We start from the raw sequence: 14,850 nt of genomic DNA, 5'->3' as shown, positions 1-14,850 counted from the left end.
TCATAGAAGGTTGTAAGCGATGTGACCATATCACACCATTTTTGCAAAAACTTCATTGGCTACCAGCACAATACAGGGCTAAATTTAAACTCTATGTCTAATCTTCAAGGCCCTGAAAGGAAATAGCCCCGAGTATCTGAAAAAATAGGATGATCCTCCACACACCGCCAAGAACACTAAGATCCTCCCATGGACTTTCACTAACCACACCCTCTCCAAAAGACATTAAACAATGTGATACCCGCAAGGGAGCCTTCTCCGGAGTAGCCCCCACACTCTGGAATGCACTGCCTGAAAGGCTACGCTTAACACAAGACTATCTCTATCTACTTCAGGAAGAAGATGAAAGCTTGGCTCTTCAACCAGGCCTTTACTGGACGAAGTAACTAACCTCGTTAGTCTCACTCACACACAAGGAGTACTCAGGCTGCATATACTGCAGCAGGACATGTTTATCCACTCCTACCCTAGCTGAGATAACATTTAACCATTCTCTGACCTCATGTGCAACTTTCTTTAAATCAATCACCTTACTTTCTAACTCTTCCTACTTTCTTACCCTTCTATATGTTACATCTTGCTTTACCCTTCGCTATCACTTATAATGTTCTATTACGTATTGTGTTGACATTGTAAATAGTATACCATGCCATACTTTGTATTGTTTTTGAATATTTTTACTGCTGTAATTGTCTATTCCTCATGTTGATCTATTCTTACTGTACACCGCCTTGAGTGAATTCCTTCAAAAAGGCGGTAAATAAATCCTAATAATAATAACATGAATGGGTTAAATCTAATTTTTTCTAATTTGTTGCTGACTGGAGTCATCATTACATTGAATGAATACGGGCAATATTGGTGAACCTTGTGGTAGGGATCCAGGAGGCTGAAAAACTGATTGGCCATCTTAACAGGTAGGATCTAGTCCTTAGAAAACCTTCGAACCAGGCTGTCACTGCCCCTGTTAGCCCTATGTTGTTGAATAGGGTCATTAGTGTTGTGTGGTCTACTAGGTCGAAAGAACTTGACATATCAAATTGTAGTAGTAGGCTATTCTGTGTTTGGCATATTATTCTTCTGAATTTTACCAGGGTAGTAATGACTGTCTCAGTGCTATGAGATGCTCTGAACCCTGACTGAGAGCTGTAAAGGATTGAGAAATGTGTTAAGTAGTCTATTAGTTTTGGTTTGTAGTGGTACTGATGCCACTGGCCTATAGTTCGTGAGTTCACTGATCTTATTGGTGGTGTTCTTGGGTATTGGTGTAAGTATAATGTTGCCCTTATGAGGGGGAAAATGTCCATTCGATAGCATGTAATTTATGTGTTTAGTGAACAGTTCATATGAACCAGTCTGGTGGATTTTTCATCATACAGTTGGGGCAGCTGTCTAGTAGGCAGTTTGCATTTGCGTATTTTGTCAGTAGTGCTTTAACTGACCTGGTCGAAGGTATTTTAAAGTAGTACCAGATTCTGTCTGCATTGATGTGGTCAGTGTCAGTTTCATTTTCATGTAAGAAGTCTGAGAGGGATGATTGTGTTGTTGTAAGATTTGATCTTATTTTTAGTGTTTTTTTGCTCTAAGTATTGTGCCAGCTTGTATGCTGTTGGTGGCGTTTCATTTGTTGTTAGTAAGGCGTGTGTGTTTAATACTCTGTTCATGAGTTCATATACTTGTTTTCATGTTGATCTGTTCTGGATCCACATATGTGCTACAGTATTCTGCTTTAGCTCTCTTTATCTTGTGTTTGTATGTTATTATAGCTTTTCTCCATGTAATTTTGTTCAAGTCTGTTTTGTTTTTAGACCATTTTCTTTCCAGTTTCCTACAAAGATTTTTTAAATCTCTAATAGCTCATTGTTAAACCATGGTTGTGGTTGTTTTTCCTTCTTATTTTCATTTTAATTTGTGCTATTTTGTTTAGTGTTTTTGCTTAATTCGTCCCAGTTTTTCATAAATTGTTTGTTGTTGGGTGATATGTTTGTTTGATCCTTCATCGCTGCTAGCCAGAAACTCTGAGCATCCACCTTTCCTCTTGTTATAGTTGTGTGTGACTAAGAATAAATCTGGCATCACTGGATGAGTGTTTTTAGCAATCTATTTAATAATATCTCAAACAACTTGTAATTCCAAAGGTTTAAATAGTCCATAAGTTTGTATGCAAATGAGGCTTTGAGGAAGCAAAGCCCTGCTGCCCGGCTTCCAGTACAGCCAACAGTTGCTCTCAACAGTCCTTCACTGTGACATTTCTCAATCCAAGCCCATTAGTGAAAATACAGACCTCAAAGATTTTTCATTCTGGTAGCATTTTTCATTTCTCACAGTTTCTCCACTCTTCCAAGACGTTCCAGTTTTAAAAGTTCTGGGGCCCCTGACAACTCTTCCCCTTGGGATAGTTTCACTTTGCAACTGGCACTATCTTCCATCCCACTGCTATAAAACATTGGTAAAATAGCATATAAAACTTTCTTCAACAGAATGGCTTCAACTCTAAAAACAACTCCATACCTTGAGGCTCAAACTCACTTCCAAATCAGTGCAGTCCATATGTTCAGGCTCAGTCATTTGCTCTCCAACAGGGGTCTCAGAAATTACTATCTCCATAGGGATGGGCTCCTCAGCCTCTCAAGAATATGCAGGAGCTCCACACCTCTAGACCTATTGGAAGCTATTAAATACTGTTAGCGCAATCGGGGAGGCTCTTTCTTTCCAGGGCTCCTCCCTCATTAGTCTCCCCACAGAAAATCATTAGTCTCCCCACAGAAAAGCTTCTTAGGCACCTGAGATCTGAACTCTTTCCCAGTCCTACTCTGAACCGGGATTTCCCTATCCCCTTGTATGCCCTGTTTTTCATGAAAGGCTGCTTTTATCTGGGAAGGGTTTTAAGGCCGGTTCAGGTACCCTCCTGGTTACGACAATATCTACAGTGTAAGAGGAATCTGAGCTGGGACTTACCCAAGTCCAAAATGTGGCAGAAGCATAGAAGATTACCAAATTTACCACTCCATAAATAACCTAAAAATGAAAAGGATAAAGTCAATAAATCCAAATCAACTAGTCTCCTCCTCATTAAAGACAAAACAATCTAAGGAGCAATGGCTCTTACATCAGAGTACAATGATACACAGAAGAGGTTACTGGCACTCAAACCTCCAAATAATATTTATGCAAATACCACTATAGTATTTATGAACTGAAGGAGGAAAAACCTCAGAATATACCAGTGCTGAAACTTTATTTCAAATTTATTTTATTAACTCAAATGCAAAAATATATTACAACAAATAACGTTTGCAAGTAACTTTAGACATACGTTTTATCCATCCCCCCACCCCATTCCCATCCCTTCCTCTACAGGAACATACTCCCTGCACAGTTGCACTAGCAGATGCCTGGTCATCTAAAACCATCCTTTTGCATTCCTCACTTCCTCTTCCCCCACCTTCCCTCCCCTCCGACTATCTCTCCCACTTTCCCCGGGCCTTCATTCTTCCCATTTCCTTGTGGTCCTTTTTCTCTCCACTTTCTCAGACAAGAGTCCTTAAAGCCCTCCAAGCCTTTAACCCTTCTTCTTCCCTGGACCCCTGGACAGTGCAGTTACTTAAACGCCTGGCCCAGCCTCTTCTCCCTCTAATATTCCCATTGTTAAAGCTTGTTTAGCTTCAGGCACTGTTCCCTCCTTGTGGAAGCATGCCTTAATAGCCCCCCTTTTTAAGAAACCACATCTTGATCCCTTCCTTCCCACCAATTCTGCCCAATCTCAAATATGCCATTCTTTGCTAAATCTTGGACAGGCTAGTTCTGCACCAACTTGACACCTTCCTTGAACATTCCATTGTTCGCCCCCACCACAACACTATTAGAGTTTCCCTGGACCAATGTTATCCCATCCTTATCGTGTCTCTAGATGTCTCCGCTGCATTTGACCTCATTGATCACTCTGAGTCAAAAAAAAAATGTTAAACGTTAGGGGAGAGGATGGAGCCCTGGGGGACACCAGAGGTAACCTATGGCTCCATCCTCTCCCCTACCGTTTAACATTTTTCTTGACTCTCTGCTCACTCTAATTCAAGAACAGGGTTGTGTGCCATTCTGTTATGCATATGACATTCAAACCTTATATAGAGTCCCTGACAACACTTCATCTCCCTTCTCCTCCCTCAATTCCTGTCTAAATGCTGTCTCCACTTGGCTACCGAACAATGGTCTTTTCCTTAATTGGTCCAAACGCAAACCTATTTTCTTTCCCACCCCCAACTGCTCGATCCCCTCAGATAAAACTATTGACAGCCACCTTCTTTCCTTCTGTGAGTTGGTCAAGATCCCTGGGGTTGTTTTCAATTGTAAACTTACACTCAAAGCACAGATCAATTCCATTGTTTGCTCTGTCTTTTTTGCTCTTCACTGTATTCATGCTATCCATTCTTTCCTGTCCTCTCAGTCTATTCGAAACCCTTCTCTTTTCTTTGGTAATTTCTAACATTGACTACTATAATCCCCTCTATGCTAGTCTACCCTTGCACTTCCTGAAGCATCTTCAACTTATCCAAATCAACAGCAGTTAAAATTATTCATTGTGCACACCACTTCAACCACGTCACTCCTCTCCTCTGCTTTGAACACTGGTTACCTGTCTCTTTCGGTATCCGCTTCAAGCTTCTTATGTTAGTTTTCAAAGGATGTCTCCCCTCTGCACCTGCCTACTTACATCAGCTTCTGATCCCTCACTCCCCATCCTACCTCCTGCACTCCACATCTGATCACCTGTGGTGTATTCTTTCATCTACCGTTCTTTACCTTATGATCTTTCGTGACACTGCTTTCAGCAACCAGGGCCCAACGCTTTGGAACTCTCATCCCATCGATTCGGTCCAATCCCTCCCTTCCTTCATTTAAAGTCCTTCCTAAGACCCAACTTTTTTCCCTGGCTTTTGAATTCCCCCCCCCCCCCCCCCCCCACACTCTTAGGGCCTCTCTTGGCCTCCTCTCTTACTCTGGCATCCTCATTCTGCATTGTACTAGGAAATATTTCCTGTAAACCACTTAGAGGGGCATTTTCGAAAGGGACGTCCAAGTTTTGATGAGGATGTCCTCGCACAACATCCCAGATCCAGGAGTGGGGAAACCCGTATTTTCAAAACAAGATGGACGTCCATCTTTCGTTTCGATAATACGGTCAAGGACGTCCAAATCCTGAAATTTGGTCATCCCTAGATTTGGTCATTTCTGATTTTCGGCGATAATGGAAACCAAGGACGTCCATCTCAGAAACGACCAAATGCAAGCCATTTAGTCGTGGGAGGAGCCAGCATTTGTAGTGCACTGGTTCCCGTGACATGCCAGGACACCAACCAGGCACCCTAGAGGACACTGCAGTGGACTTCATAAATTGCTCCCAGGTACATAGCTCCCTTACCTTGTGTGCTGAGCGCCCCAAAACCGACTACCCACAACTGTAAACCACTACCATAGCCCTTATGGGTGAAGGGGGGGGCACCTACATGTGGGTACGGTGGGTTTTGGAGGGCTCGCTGTTTCCTCCACAAATGCAACAGGTAGGGGGGGATGGGCCTGGATCCGCCTGCCTGAAGTGCACTGCACCCACTAAAACTGCTCCAGGGACCTGCATACTGCTGTCATGGACCTGAGTATGACATCTGAGGCTGGCAAACAATATTTTGAAAGATATTTTTTGATGATGGGAGGGGATTAATGACCACTGGGGGAGTAAGGGGAGGTCATCCCCGATTCTCTCCGGTGGTCATCTGGTCATTTCGGGCACCTTTTTGTGCCTCGGTCGTAAGAAAAGCACGACCAGGTAAAGTCGTCCAAGTGTTCATCAGGGACGTCCTTGTTTCTTTCGATTATGGGTCAAGGATGTCAAAGTGTTAGGCACGCCCAAGTCCCGCCTTCGCTATGCCTCTGATATGCCCCCTTGAACTTTGGCCATCCCTGCAACGGAAAGCAGTTGGGGACGTCCAAAATCAGCTTTCGATTATACCGATTTGGACGACCCTGGGAGAAGGACGTCCATCTTCCGATTTATGTCAAAAGATGGGCGTCCTTCTCTTTCGAAAATGAGCCCATTAGTTCCCTGTTTGGATCTATTTTGAAGTATATCAAGCCCAAACAAATAAACAGTATACCACACAGCCTTGGTTCTTATAACCACATGGAACGCAAACATCCAAGTACGATCTACATAAGATGAATAACTCCTCTCCATCCCCTATTCTCTCCTTTCCTCCTCTCTGCAGACCAATTAATTAGATCCTTATGGTTGGGCCAGCACAGGGCACATGGGTCTTGTAATATCACCCAAATCATTCAAAATGAAACTTTAGAGCTGTTGGAAAACTCTGTATGTAACATTCCCGTATCTGTAACAAGTCTTGTCTCTGTTATGTGTGTTTATCCTGCTGCAATTCCTACAATAACACTGAGTGCAATTTGTTTCTCTAGTACCAATAAGATGGTGGCGATGAATCCACCCAATGATTACAAATACACTATTTCCCCACGACAATGGCCTTAACATCCTATTCCCTTTACCCCGAACACCCAGCATTTCTATTTTACCAAAGAGTATAACCATCGGGGCTAGTATCCTGCTGCCCACTGGTAGTGCCCAGAAACTGAAAAATCTCTGCCCAATATAACTATATTAAGGAACAACCCCATAATCCCCTGGATTTTATATATTGTGCCAAGATTTCTGCACAGAAATCGAAGCATATTCCATAACAATGTGCATAATTAGTTAAGCTAATCAGTGTTGATAATTGGATGTTAACAAGCAATTAACACTAATTGGTATTAATTAGAATTTATGCACACTACCCAAGTGTATTCTGCAAAGAAGTGAACGTAAATTGTAATGTGTGCTGTCAACCAAGGGCATAGCTATAGGCGAGTTGCAGGCATTCCAGAAAACTACACACAGGGTTATAGAATACATCTGCTCTGTGCCTAACTTAGGCGCCAGGATTTACACCAAGTTTTATTTGGATTAAATGGCCCATGCCTAGAGTTAGATGCTGTCATGGAAAGTTAGGCTTATTCTATAAAGTACACCTGAATTAAGGTGTACTTTATAGAATGTGCTTATGCAAATTTCAATTCGGCACCAAATATTTAGGCGTGATATATATAACCTAGTCCAATGTGTGAAAAAAGGTATCTGCTACCTAACATTTAGAATATTGTGGTGTGGCTTACTGAAACACTTTGAGGCTCATTTTCAAAGCACATAGACTTATAAAGTTACATAGATTACTATGCAATTTTGTAAGTCTATATGCTTTGAAAATGAGCACCTTTAGGTATAAATATCATAGGCGTAAAAACCTCCTTAGTATTTTTATATTTTCTGCAAACACTTGTCAAACAGTGAAAGATGAAAAAAATCAAAACTTATATTTAAAAATATTGATACAATTTGCTGTTTCACTATTCTGCTCAATAATTCCGATTGGTTGACCTATTCCACAATGGGGCTCATTTTCAAAGCACTTAGCCTCCCAAAGTTCCATAGAAACCTATGGAACTTAGCCTCCCAAAGTGCTTTGAAAATATGCCTCATTGTGTGATGCAATGCCTGGGCACTATGCTTGTACATCCTAAAAGTTTCTGGGAAGCATACGTGACACAACTCTGGGAAGACACTTAACTCTGGAGCAGCAAACGAACTCTACCACCAGACAAATGTTCTTCTCTCTTTGGAAGCTAAAACGCATAAAACCTTATTTTCCTAGGGAAGTATTTCGAGGTTTAACTCAGTCTTTAGTCCTTAGCCGCCTTGATTACTGTAATGGGATATATGCAGGGTGCAAAGACATGCTCCTGAAAAAATTACAAACTGCCCAGAACACAGCTGCTAGACTCATTTATGGTAAATCGAGGTTTGAAAGCTCAAGACCACTGCGTGAGAAACTGCACTGGCTCCCTGTAAAAGACCGAATAACATTTAAAATTTGTGCTTTGATGCATAAAATTCTCTATGGTGAAGCTCCTGCGTATATGGACGCCCTTGTCAGCTTACCACCTTGAAACTCTCACAGATCAGCTCGTTTGTACCTAAATCTGCATTACCCAATCTACGGTGGCCTCAAGTATAAAACCACTTACGCCTCCACCTTTTCCTATATTAGCGCACAACTGTGGAATTTAAATTTGTGAAAGTTATCCCTGATCATCCGACCTTCAAAAGATACCTTAAGACCTACTTATTCGGAAAAGCTTACGCTCTTGACCCGCCCCGCCCCGCACCGCTACCTATTGAATTCTATTTTCTATCCATATTTTCCCACCTCTGCTATTACTCACTTGTCCCTTTCCCTACAATGCCGTTGACTGTTTGTTGAAGATTTGATGTATGCTTTTGTAAATTACTGTAAGCCACATTGGGCCTGCCCGTGGGTGGGAAAATGTGGGATATAAATGCTGTAAATAAAATAAATAAATAAATTGTTTGCAAGTGCATTTTTTGGTTCCTGAACCAGAATAGCGAAACATGTTGGCTCAAACTGGGAAGCACGTCACAGCTAGAAACAATCAATATTTTTTAAAATAAGTTTTGCTTTTTCACCTTTCATTGTTGTGTTTGACATATATATTAAAACAACAATATCTAGCTTAGGTTTTTAAGTTATATTGTAAAGGAGGAAAAGACCTCGGGCAGTCAGCTCTTTTTTTTGTGAACAAGTTTTTCCTCTATATTGATTTAGAATTGACCCGAATGAAATCGTAACTGCTGAGAAACCTTGCACATAAAGATAAATGTTGGTATGCTTTTTCCTACGCATTATTTATTGATCTTTCAGCAAAAAGCTTTACAATTTCATTTGGGTAAATTCTAAATCAATATAGGGGAAAAACTTGTTTTGAGATATTTTCTATATAAAAAAAGACAAAAGAAAAAAATAATATACAAGAAAAGGAGGTTTTTAAGACCTGTGAAGAAGTTCTCAAGGCAATTATGTGAAAGAAAGTTCACAAAAAGACAGCCGAATGCCTGAGGTCTTTTCCTCCTTTACAATATAACTTAAAAACCTAAGCTAGATATTCTTGCTTTAATATATATGTAAAATAGTTTCCTTACCAAGAAATCTGCCATAGATGTTTTTCAATTACATTGTTTTGTTTGACAAATGTTTGCACACATATAAAAATAGTAAGGAGGTTTTTATGCCAATGATATCTATACCTAAAGTGTTTCAACATTGGTATTTTCTGAAGCGTTTCTTCCTTCAGTTGATAAATACAATAGTTGTATTATTTGGAAATCTCACATCTGATCAGCACAAGAAACAAATCTAAATAAACCAAAAAGGACCATCATTTAAGGGCCAGAGATTGATTCCTTGCCATTCTGACTCTAAAATCATTCTAGGAGCAAAATCATTAAGCCAGCTTCAGCCTAAAGGGCATTTCAGAGCTTTCGGTGTCTCACAAAGGGGTCCTTTTAATAAGCCATGCAAGAAAATGGCCAGCACTATGAATAGTGTGTGGGTTTGCCGTATGCTCCAGCCACTTCCTAGACTTAAAGAATTTTATACAGTAATCTTACTCATCTGATGAGCTGGACTTCATATAATGACCAGCAAGAATACTGAATTCTTGGAAAAGGTGGACAGTTTATCAGTCTACAGTACACCTCTAATTCTGAACTATATTTCTTTGATCGGTTATTAGCTATAACCCTATATTCCCCCCTCCCTCCCTACACCATGCTTCCCTCTCAAATTTCTACCCCACCTCACATAAGAACATAAGTATTACCATACTAGGACAGACCAAAGGTCTATGAAGCCCAGCATCATGTTTCTGACAGTGGCCAATCTAGGTCACAAGTACATGGCAAGATCCCAAAATAGTACAATACATTTAGCCACATTGAGCCTGCAAATAGGTGGGAAAATGTGGGATACAAGTGCAGCAAATAAATAAAATGCTGCTTATCTAGAAATAAGCAGTGAATTTTCCCCAAGTCCATTTTAATAATGGTTTATAGACTTTTCATTTAGGAAGCTATACAAACCTTTTTTAAACCCCACTAAGCTAACTTTTACTACATTCCCTGGCAAAGAATTCCAGAGTTTAATTACACATTGAGTGAAGAAATATTTTCTCCGATTCGTTTTAAATTTACTACTTTGTAGTTTCATTGCGTACTTCCACTCATTATTTTATACACCTCTATCATATTTCCCCTCAGCTGTCTTTTCTCCAAGCTGAAGAGTCCTTTAGCCTTTCCTCATAGGGAAGTCGTCCTACCCCCTTTATCATTTTCGTCACCCTTCTCTGTACCTTTTCTAATTCCACTATATCTTTTTTTAAATGCTGTGACCAGAATTGCACACAATATTCGAGGTACGGTCTTACCATGGACTGATACAAACACATTATAAACCTCATTTTTGTTTTCCATTCCTTTCCTAATAACACTTAACATTCTATTTGCTTTCTTAGCCGTCGCAGCACACTGAGCAGAGGGTTTCAACGTTATCATCAACAATGACACCTAGATCCCTTTCCTGGTCAGTGACTCCTAAATGTGGAACCTTGCATTAATAACTATAGTTTGGGTTCCTCTTTCCCACATGCATCACTTTGCACTTGCTCACATTAAATGTCATCTGCCATGTGGATACCCAGTCTCCCAAGGTCCTCTTGTAATTTTTTTACAATCCTCTTGTGATTTAACAACTTTGAATATCTTTGTGTCGTCAGCAAATTTAATTACCTCACCAGTTACTCCCATCTCTAGATTATTTATAAATATGTTAAAAAGCAGAAGTCCCCCGGGGAACCCTATTATGTCCAGGGAAGTCCACTATCTGCCCTTCTCCACTGAGAATGACCAGTTAACCCTACCTATATGAAAATGACCAGTTAACCCTACCTATATCTTTTAACCAATATTTAATCCACAATAGAACACTACCTCCTATCCCATGGGTCTCCAATCTCCTCTGGAGTCTTTCATGAGGTACTTTGTCAAATGTCTTTTGAAAATCCAGATACACAACATCAACCGACTCTCCCTTATCCACATGTTTGTTCACCCCTTCAAAGGTAATAGGTTGGTGAGGCAAGATTTCCCTTCACTAAATCCATGTTGGCTTTGTCTCATTAATCCATGCTTTTGAATATTATAATATTCGCTACCATTTTGCCTGGCACCGATGTCAGTCTCACCGGTCTATAATTTCCCAGATCAACTCAGGAACCTTTTTTTTTTTTTTTTTTAAATCAGCATTGCATTAGCCATCCTCCAATCTTCCAGCACCATGCTTGAGTTTAAAGAAAAATTACATATTACTAACAGTAGCTCTGCAAATTCATTTTTCAATTCTATCAGTACTCTGGGATTAATACCATCCGGTCCAGGAGATTTGCTGTTTTTCAATTTATCAAATTGCGCCATTACATCCTCCAGGTTTTTAGAAATTTCATTCAGTTTCTCGTCAGCTTTGAATACCATTTCTGGCACTGGCATCTCTCCCAAATCTTCCTCAGTGAAGACCGAAGCAAAGAATTCATTTAATCTCTCCACTATGGCTTTGTCTTCCCTGAGTGCCCCTTTTACTCCTCGGTTATCTAGCAGTCCAACTGATTATTTTGCTTCTTGCTTTTTGTTATACCTAAAAAAAATTTTTACTGTGTGTTTGCCTCCAACGCAATCTTCTTTTTTTTTCAAATTGCTTCTTTTCCTTCCTTATCAGTGCTTTGCATTTGACTTGCCAGTCCTTATGCTGTTTCTTATTATTTTCAGTTGGATCCTTCTTCCATTTTCTTAAGGATTTTCTTTTAGCTCTAATAGCTTCCTTCACTTCACTTTTTAACCATGCCAGCTGTCATTTGGTCTTCCTTCCTCGTTTTTTAATACATGGAATATATTTGGCCTGGGCTTCCAGAATGGTATTTTTGAACAGCATCCATGCCTGATGTAAATTTTTTGACCTTCACAACTGCTCCTCTACGGTTTTTTTTTACCATTTGCTCCTCTACGTTTTGTTGTTGTTTTTTTTACCGTTCCTCTCATTTTATCATAGTCTCCCTTTTGAAAGTTAAATGCTAACTTATTGGATTTCCTGTGTGTACTTACTCCAAAGCCGATATCAAATCTTACATAATAATTTGCACCTCCAACGTTCCATGTCTGGCTGCCTGGGTTCGTAACATCTCCTGACGTCAGCCAGCATCCAGCGTTCCATTCCCCCTCACTGTCCCGCCCTCATGTCAAGACATAATGACGTCAGAGAGCAAACAGTGAGAGAGAAGGGAATGCTGGAGACGAGCTGACATCAGGAGGGATGTTACGAACGGGACAGAAGCCAGCGCCAGCCAGCCAGAGAACGTTCAGATACAAATCGAGGGAAGGGGAGGACAGGGCAGAGCAGAGGAGAATTGATGGACATGGATGGGATGGGAGGACAGTAGAGGAGAGAATCGCGGGACATGGATGGGAGGGCAGGGAAGAGGAGAATCACTGGACATGGAGGGGAGGGCAGGGGAGAGAGAAAAAAAAAAAAAAAGCTTACATGACAGCCTTCCTAGGGCCTGTTTCATTGTTGAGGAAACGGGCATGGTTCCACTAGTCTGATCATATTATGATCATTGTTATCAACTGACCCCAGCACCATTACCGCCTGCATCAGATCATGTGTGCCACTAAGAACTAGGTCTAGGATTTTTCCTCCTCCTTAGCTCCTGTAGCATCTATTCCATAAATTAGTCCTTTATTTCATCATGGAATTTTACCTCCCTAGCATGCCCTGATGTTACATTTACCCAGTCAATATCAGGGTAATTGAACTCACCCATTATTATTGTGTTCCCCAGTTTGTTAGCCTCCCTAATTTCTGATAACATTCTTACATCTGTCTGTTCATCCTGGCCAGGTGGACGGTAGTACACTCCTATCACTATCCTTTTCTCCTTTACACATGGAATTTCAATCCATAGGTATTCCAAGATGTTTTGTTTCCTGCAGAATTTTCCCTCCACCTCATGTTTCCCCCTCCCCCATAGTTCTTTCTTTTTCTCTCCCTCCCCCTGTCCTGCATCCACTCCTTTCACTCTCTGCCCCATGTTCCTCAGTCTCATCCCTCCCTATTCACTCCCTGTTTCTCTCACAGAGCTCCATGGTGCATCCATCTAAAAACAGTGGCCATATATACTAACATTAGATCCCTTAGCAGCATGGACTGAAAGCAATGCAATAATCAAAGGATATAATAGTGTTTGAAATAGATATATGCTCTAACTGAAAATTAATATTTATGCAGTGGAAAAGGAACGTGATGGGTGATAAGACCTTGAGTTCAGAACAATTCAGTGTTGTTTTGCTCATATTGGAAAGAAGTATATGGCCATTTTCTTTAATAATGATATCAGTAATGAGCGTTTATTTTTGGAACAGTTTCATCCACTTTGTCATTCTACCACTAACAGAAGATCACCATGCAACTATAACACTTCAAAAAAGGAGGAAAAACAACAGAGAGAGAAAATAATTCTCTTACATTTGCTCCCAAAATAATCCATAGATAAAACTTCAGAGTCTCCTTGTTCTCCTCGTAGATCTGTTTTTTTCCTTTTGTTCCAACCTTTCCTTTGGGCTAGAAAAATGGTAAAAGTATTTAGAGCAGCCAAGTTGGAAAACTCAAAAACTGCATTGTCAAGACAACTTTGAACCCTGTAGAATGCATGTACATTATGTGCGCGCAAAATCCACAGGCAGGCAAATTAATTAGCAAAGTGCATTTCTTCTATGCACTCAAGTCAGCACGTTTTCATCTGGAGGGTTCTTTCCAGCTATAATCAAATTACAGGGCCAACTTTAAAATAAATACAAGAATTATTAAATAAAAATAAAGCAGAATGTAGTAGTGTATCAATACACGATGTTCTATATAACATTTTGACTCTCTAATGCAGTACTACACTCATTTCTGCCAGCACTATCGTACTACCAAAAGACAGCAGTAAACACCAGGAAATGGCTTTCCCCTTAGGATGTGTAGGAAATTTCTACTTAGCAACTTGGAATGGACATTTACGTGAACTCAAAGTCAATAGTCTGATTCAGTATGTCATTTTTTTTAATGTTCTTAAGAGTCAAGCAACTGCGCTTATACAATGCTACTGGGGATCCCAAAATGAATCAGCCATCAACTAGAACGTTAATTTAACCTAATGCATGTCAACAACACGTGACTCCAAACAGCCTTCATTTTCAGAGCTTTTGAGATGTCAAGAGCTGTACTGAATACGCAGTTCCCCCAGAAGTATGCCGCCATCGGGGTCAGAGCCCGCAGACACACATGAGCACTCACCGCCATAGGGGTAAAAAACAGAGTTTACGAATCCTCCGGACTTTGCCCAACTTGAGACCGGTTATAAAAACGCAGAACCTCCTTGGCAGAAACCGTCCGTCACAGGAAAACCGAAGCACCAGCTCAGCAATACAGCAACTTCCGGTCGCAGACTTATGACATCACAACCACAAAAAGGTGTTACAGTTTCCGTTCACTGTCTTTGGTAGAAGTAAGAGTTGTGTATATGTGGTTGCCAAGTTACCCATTCCAGGAGGGAGACTTTTTGGCCGGTCCTGATTTTAAACTTACATCCCAAAGCAGTGTAGTATTTGTAGTCCATGATTCTATCCATTGAAATCAGTGCTGCAGGCCAAAAAAGTCTCCCTCCTGGAATGGTATCTTGGCAGCTCTGATAATATGCTTTTAAATACAGTATTATACCTATCACCAAAGTTTTGTATACACGTAGATCATAGCCTAACATTCGGAATAAATATTGTAAGGTTGCTGCTAGTTAACAGAC

The 14,850-nt window shown here is 40.6% G+C and overlaps 1 protein-coding gene across 2 annotated transcripts in view; it reads right to left on the bottom strand.

The window, feature by feature from the left end:
- Positions 1–14,490, bottom strand: part of TMEM208 (transmembrane protein 208) — a 198,179-nt gene extending 183,689 nt beyond the window's left edge. For both annotated transcript variants that reach the window (XR_003942212.1, XM_030203744.1), the window contains exons 1-3: positions 14,346–14,490; positions 13,533–13,628; positions 2,959–3,018 (exon numbers count right to left, since the gene is read on the bottom strand). Coding sequence is in view for 1 of the 2 variants with exons in the window: in XM_030203744.1 (XP_030059604.1) it covers positions 2,959–3,018; positions 13,533–13,628; positions 14,346–14,351 (162 nt within the window). In the remaining variant the exon portion in view is untranslated. The remainder of the gene's footprint in view (positions 1–2,958; positions 3,019–13,532; positions 13,629–14,345) is intronic.
- Between the last annotated feature and the right edge of the window lie 360 nt (positions 14,491–14,850).

The sequence above is a fragment of the Microcaecilia unicolor genome, chromosome 5 (assembly GCF_901765095.1).
Source record: "Microcaecilia unicolor chromosome 5, aMicUni1.1, whole genome shotgun sequence".
In the NCBI taxonomy this organism is placed as follows: Eukaryota; Metazoa; Chordata; class Amphibia; order Gymnophiona; family Siphonopidae; genus Microcaecilia; species Microcaecilia unicolor.
The sequence above is the reverse complement of the archived record's forward strand: the minus strand, read 5'-3'. Positions and strand labels throughout refer to the sequence as shown.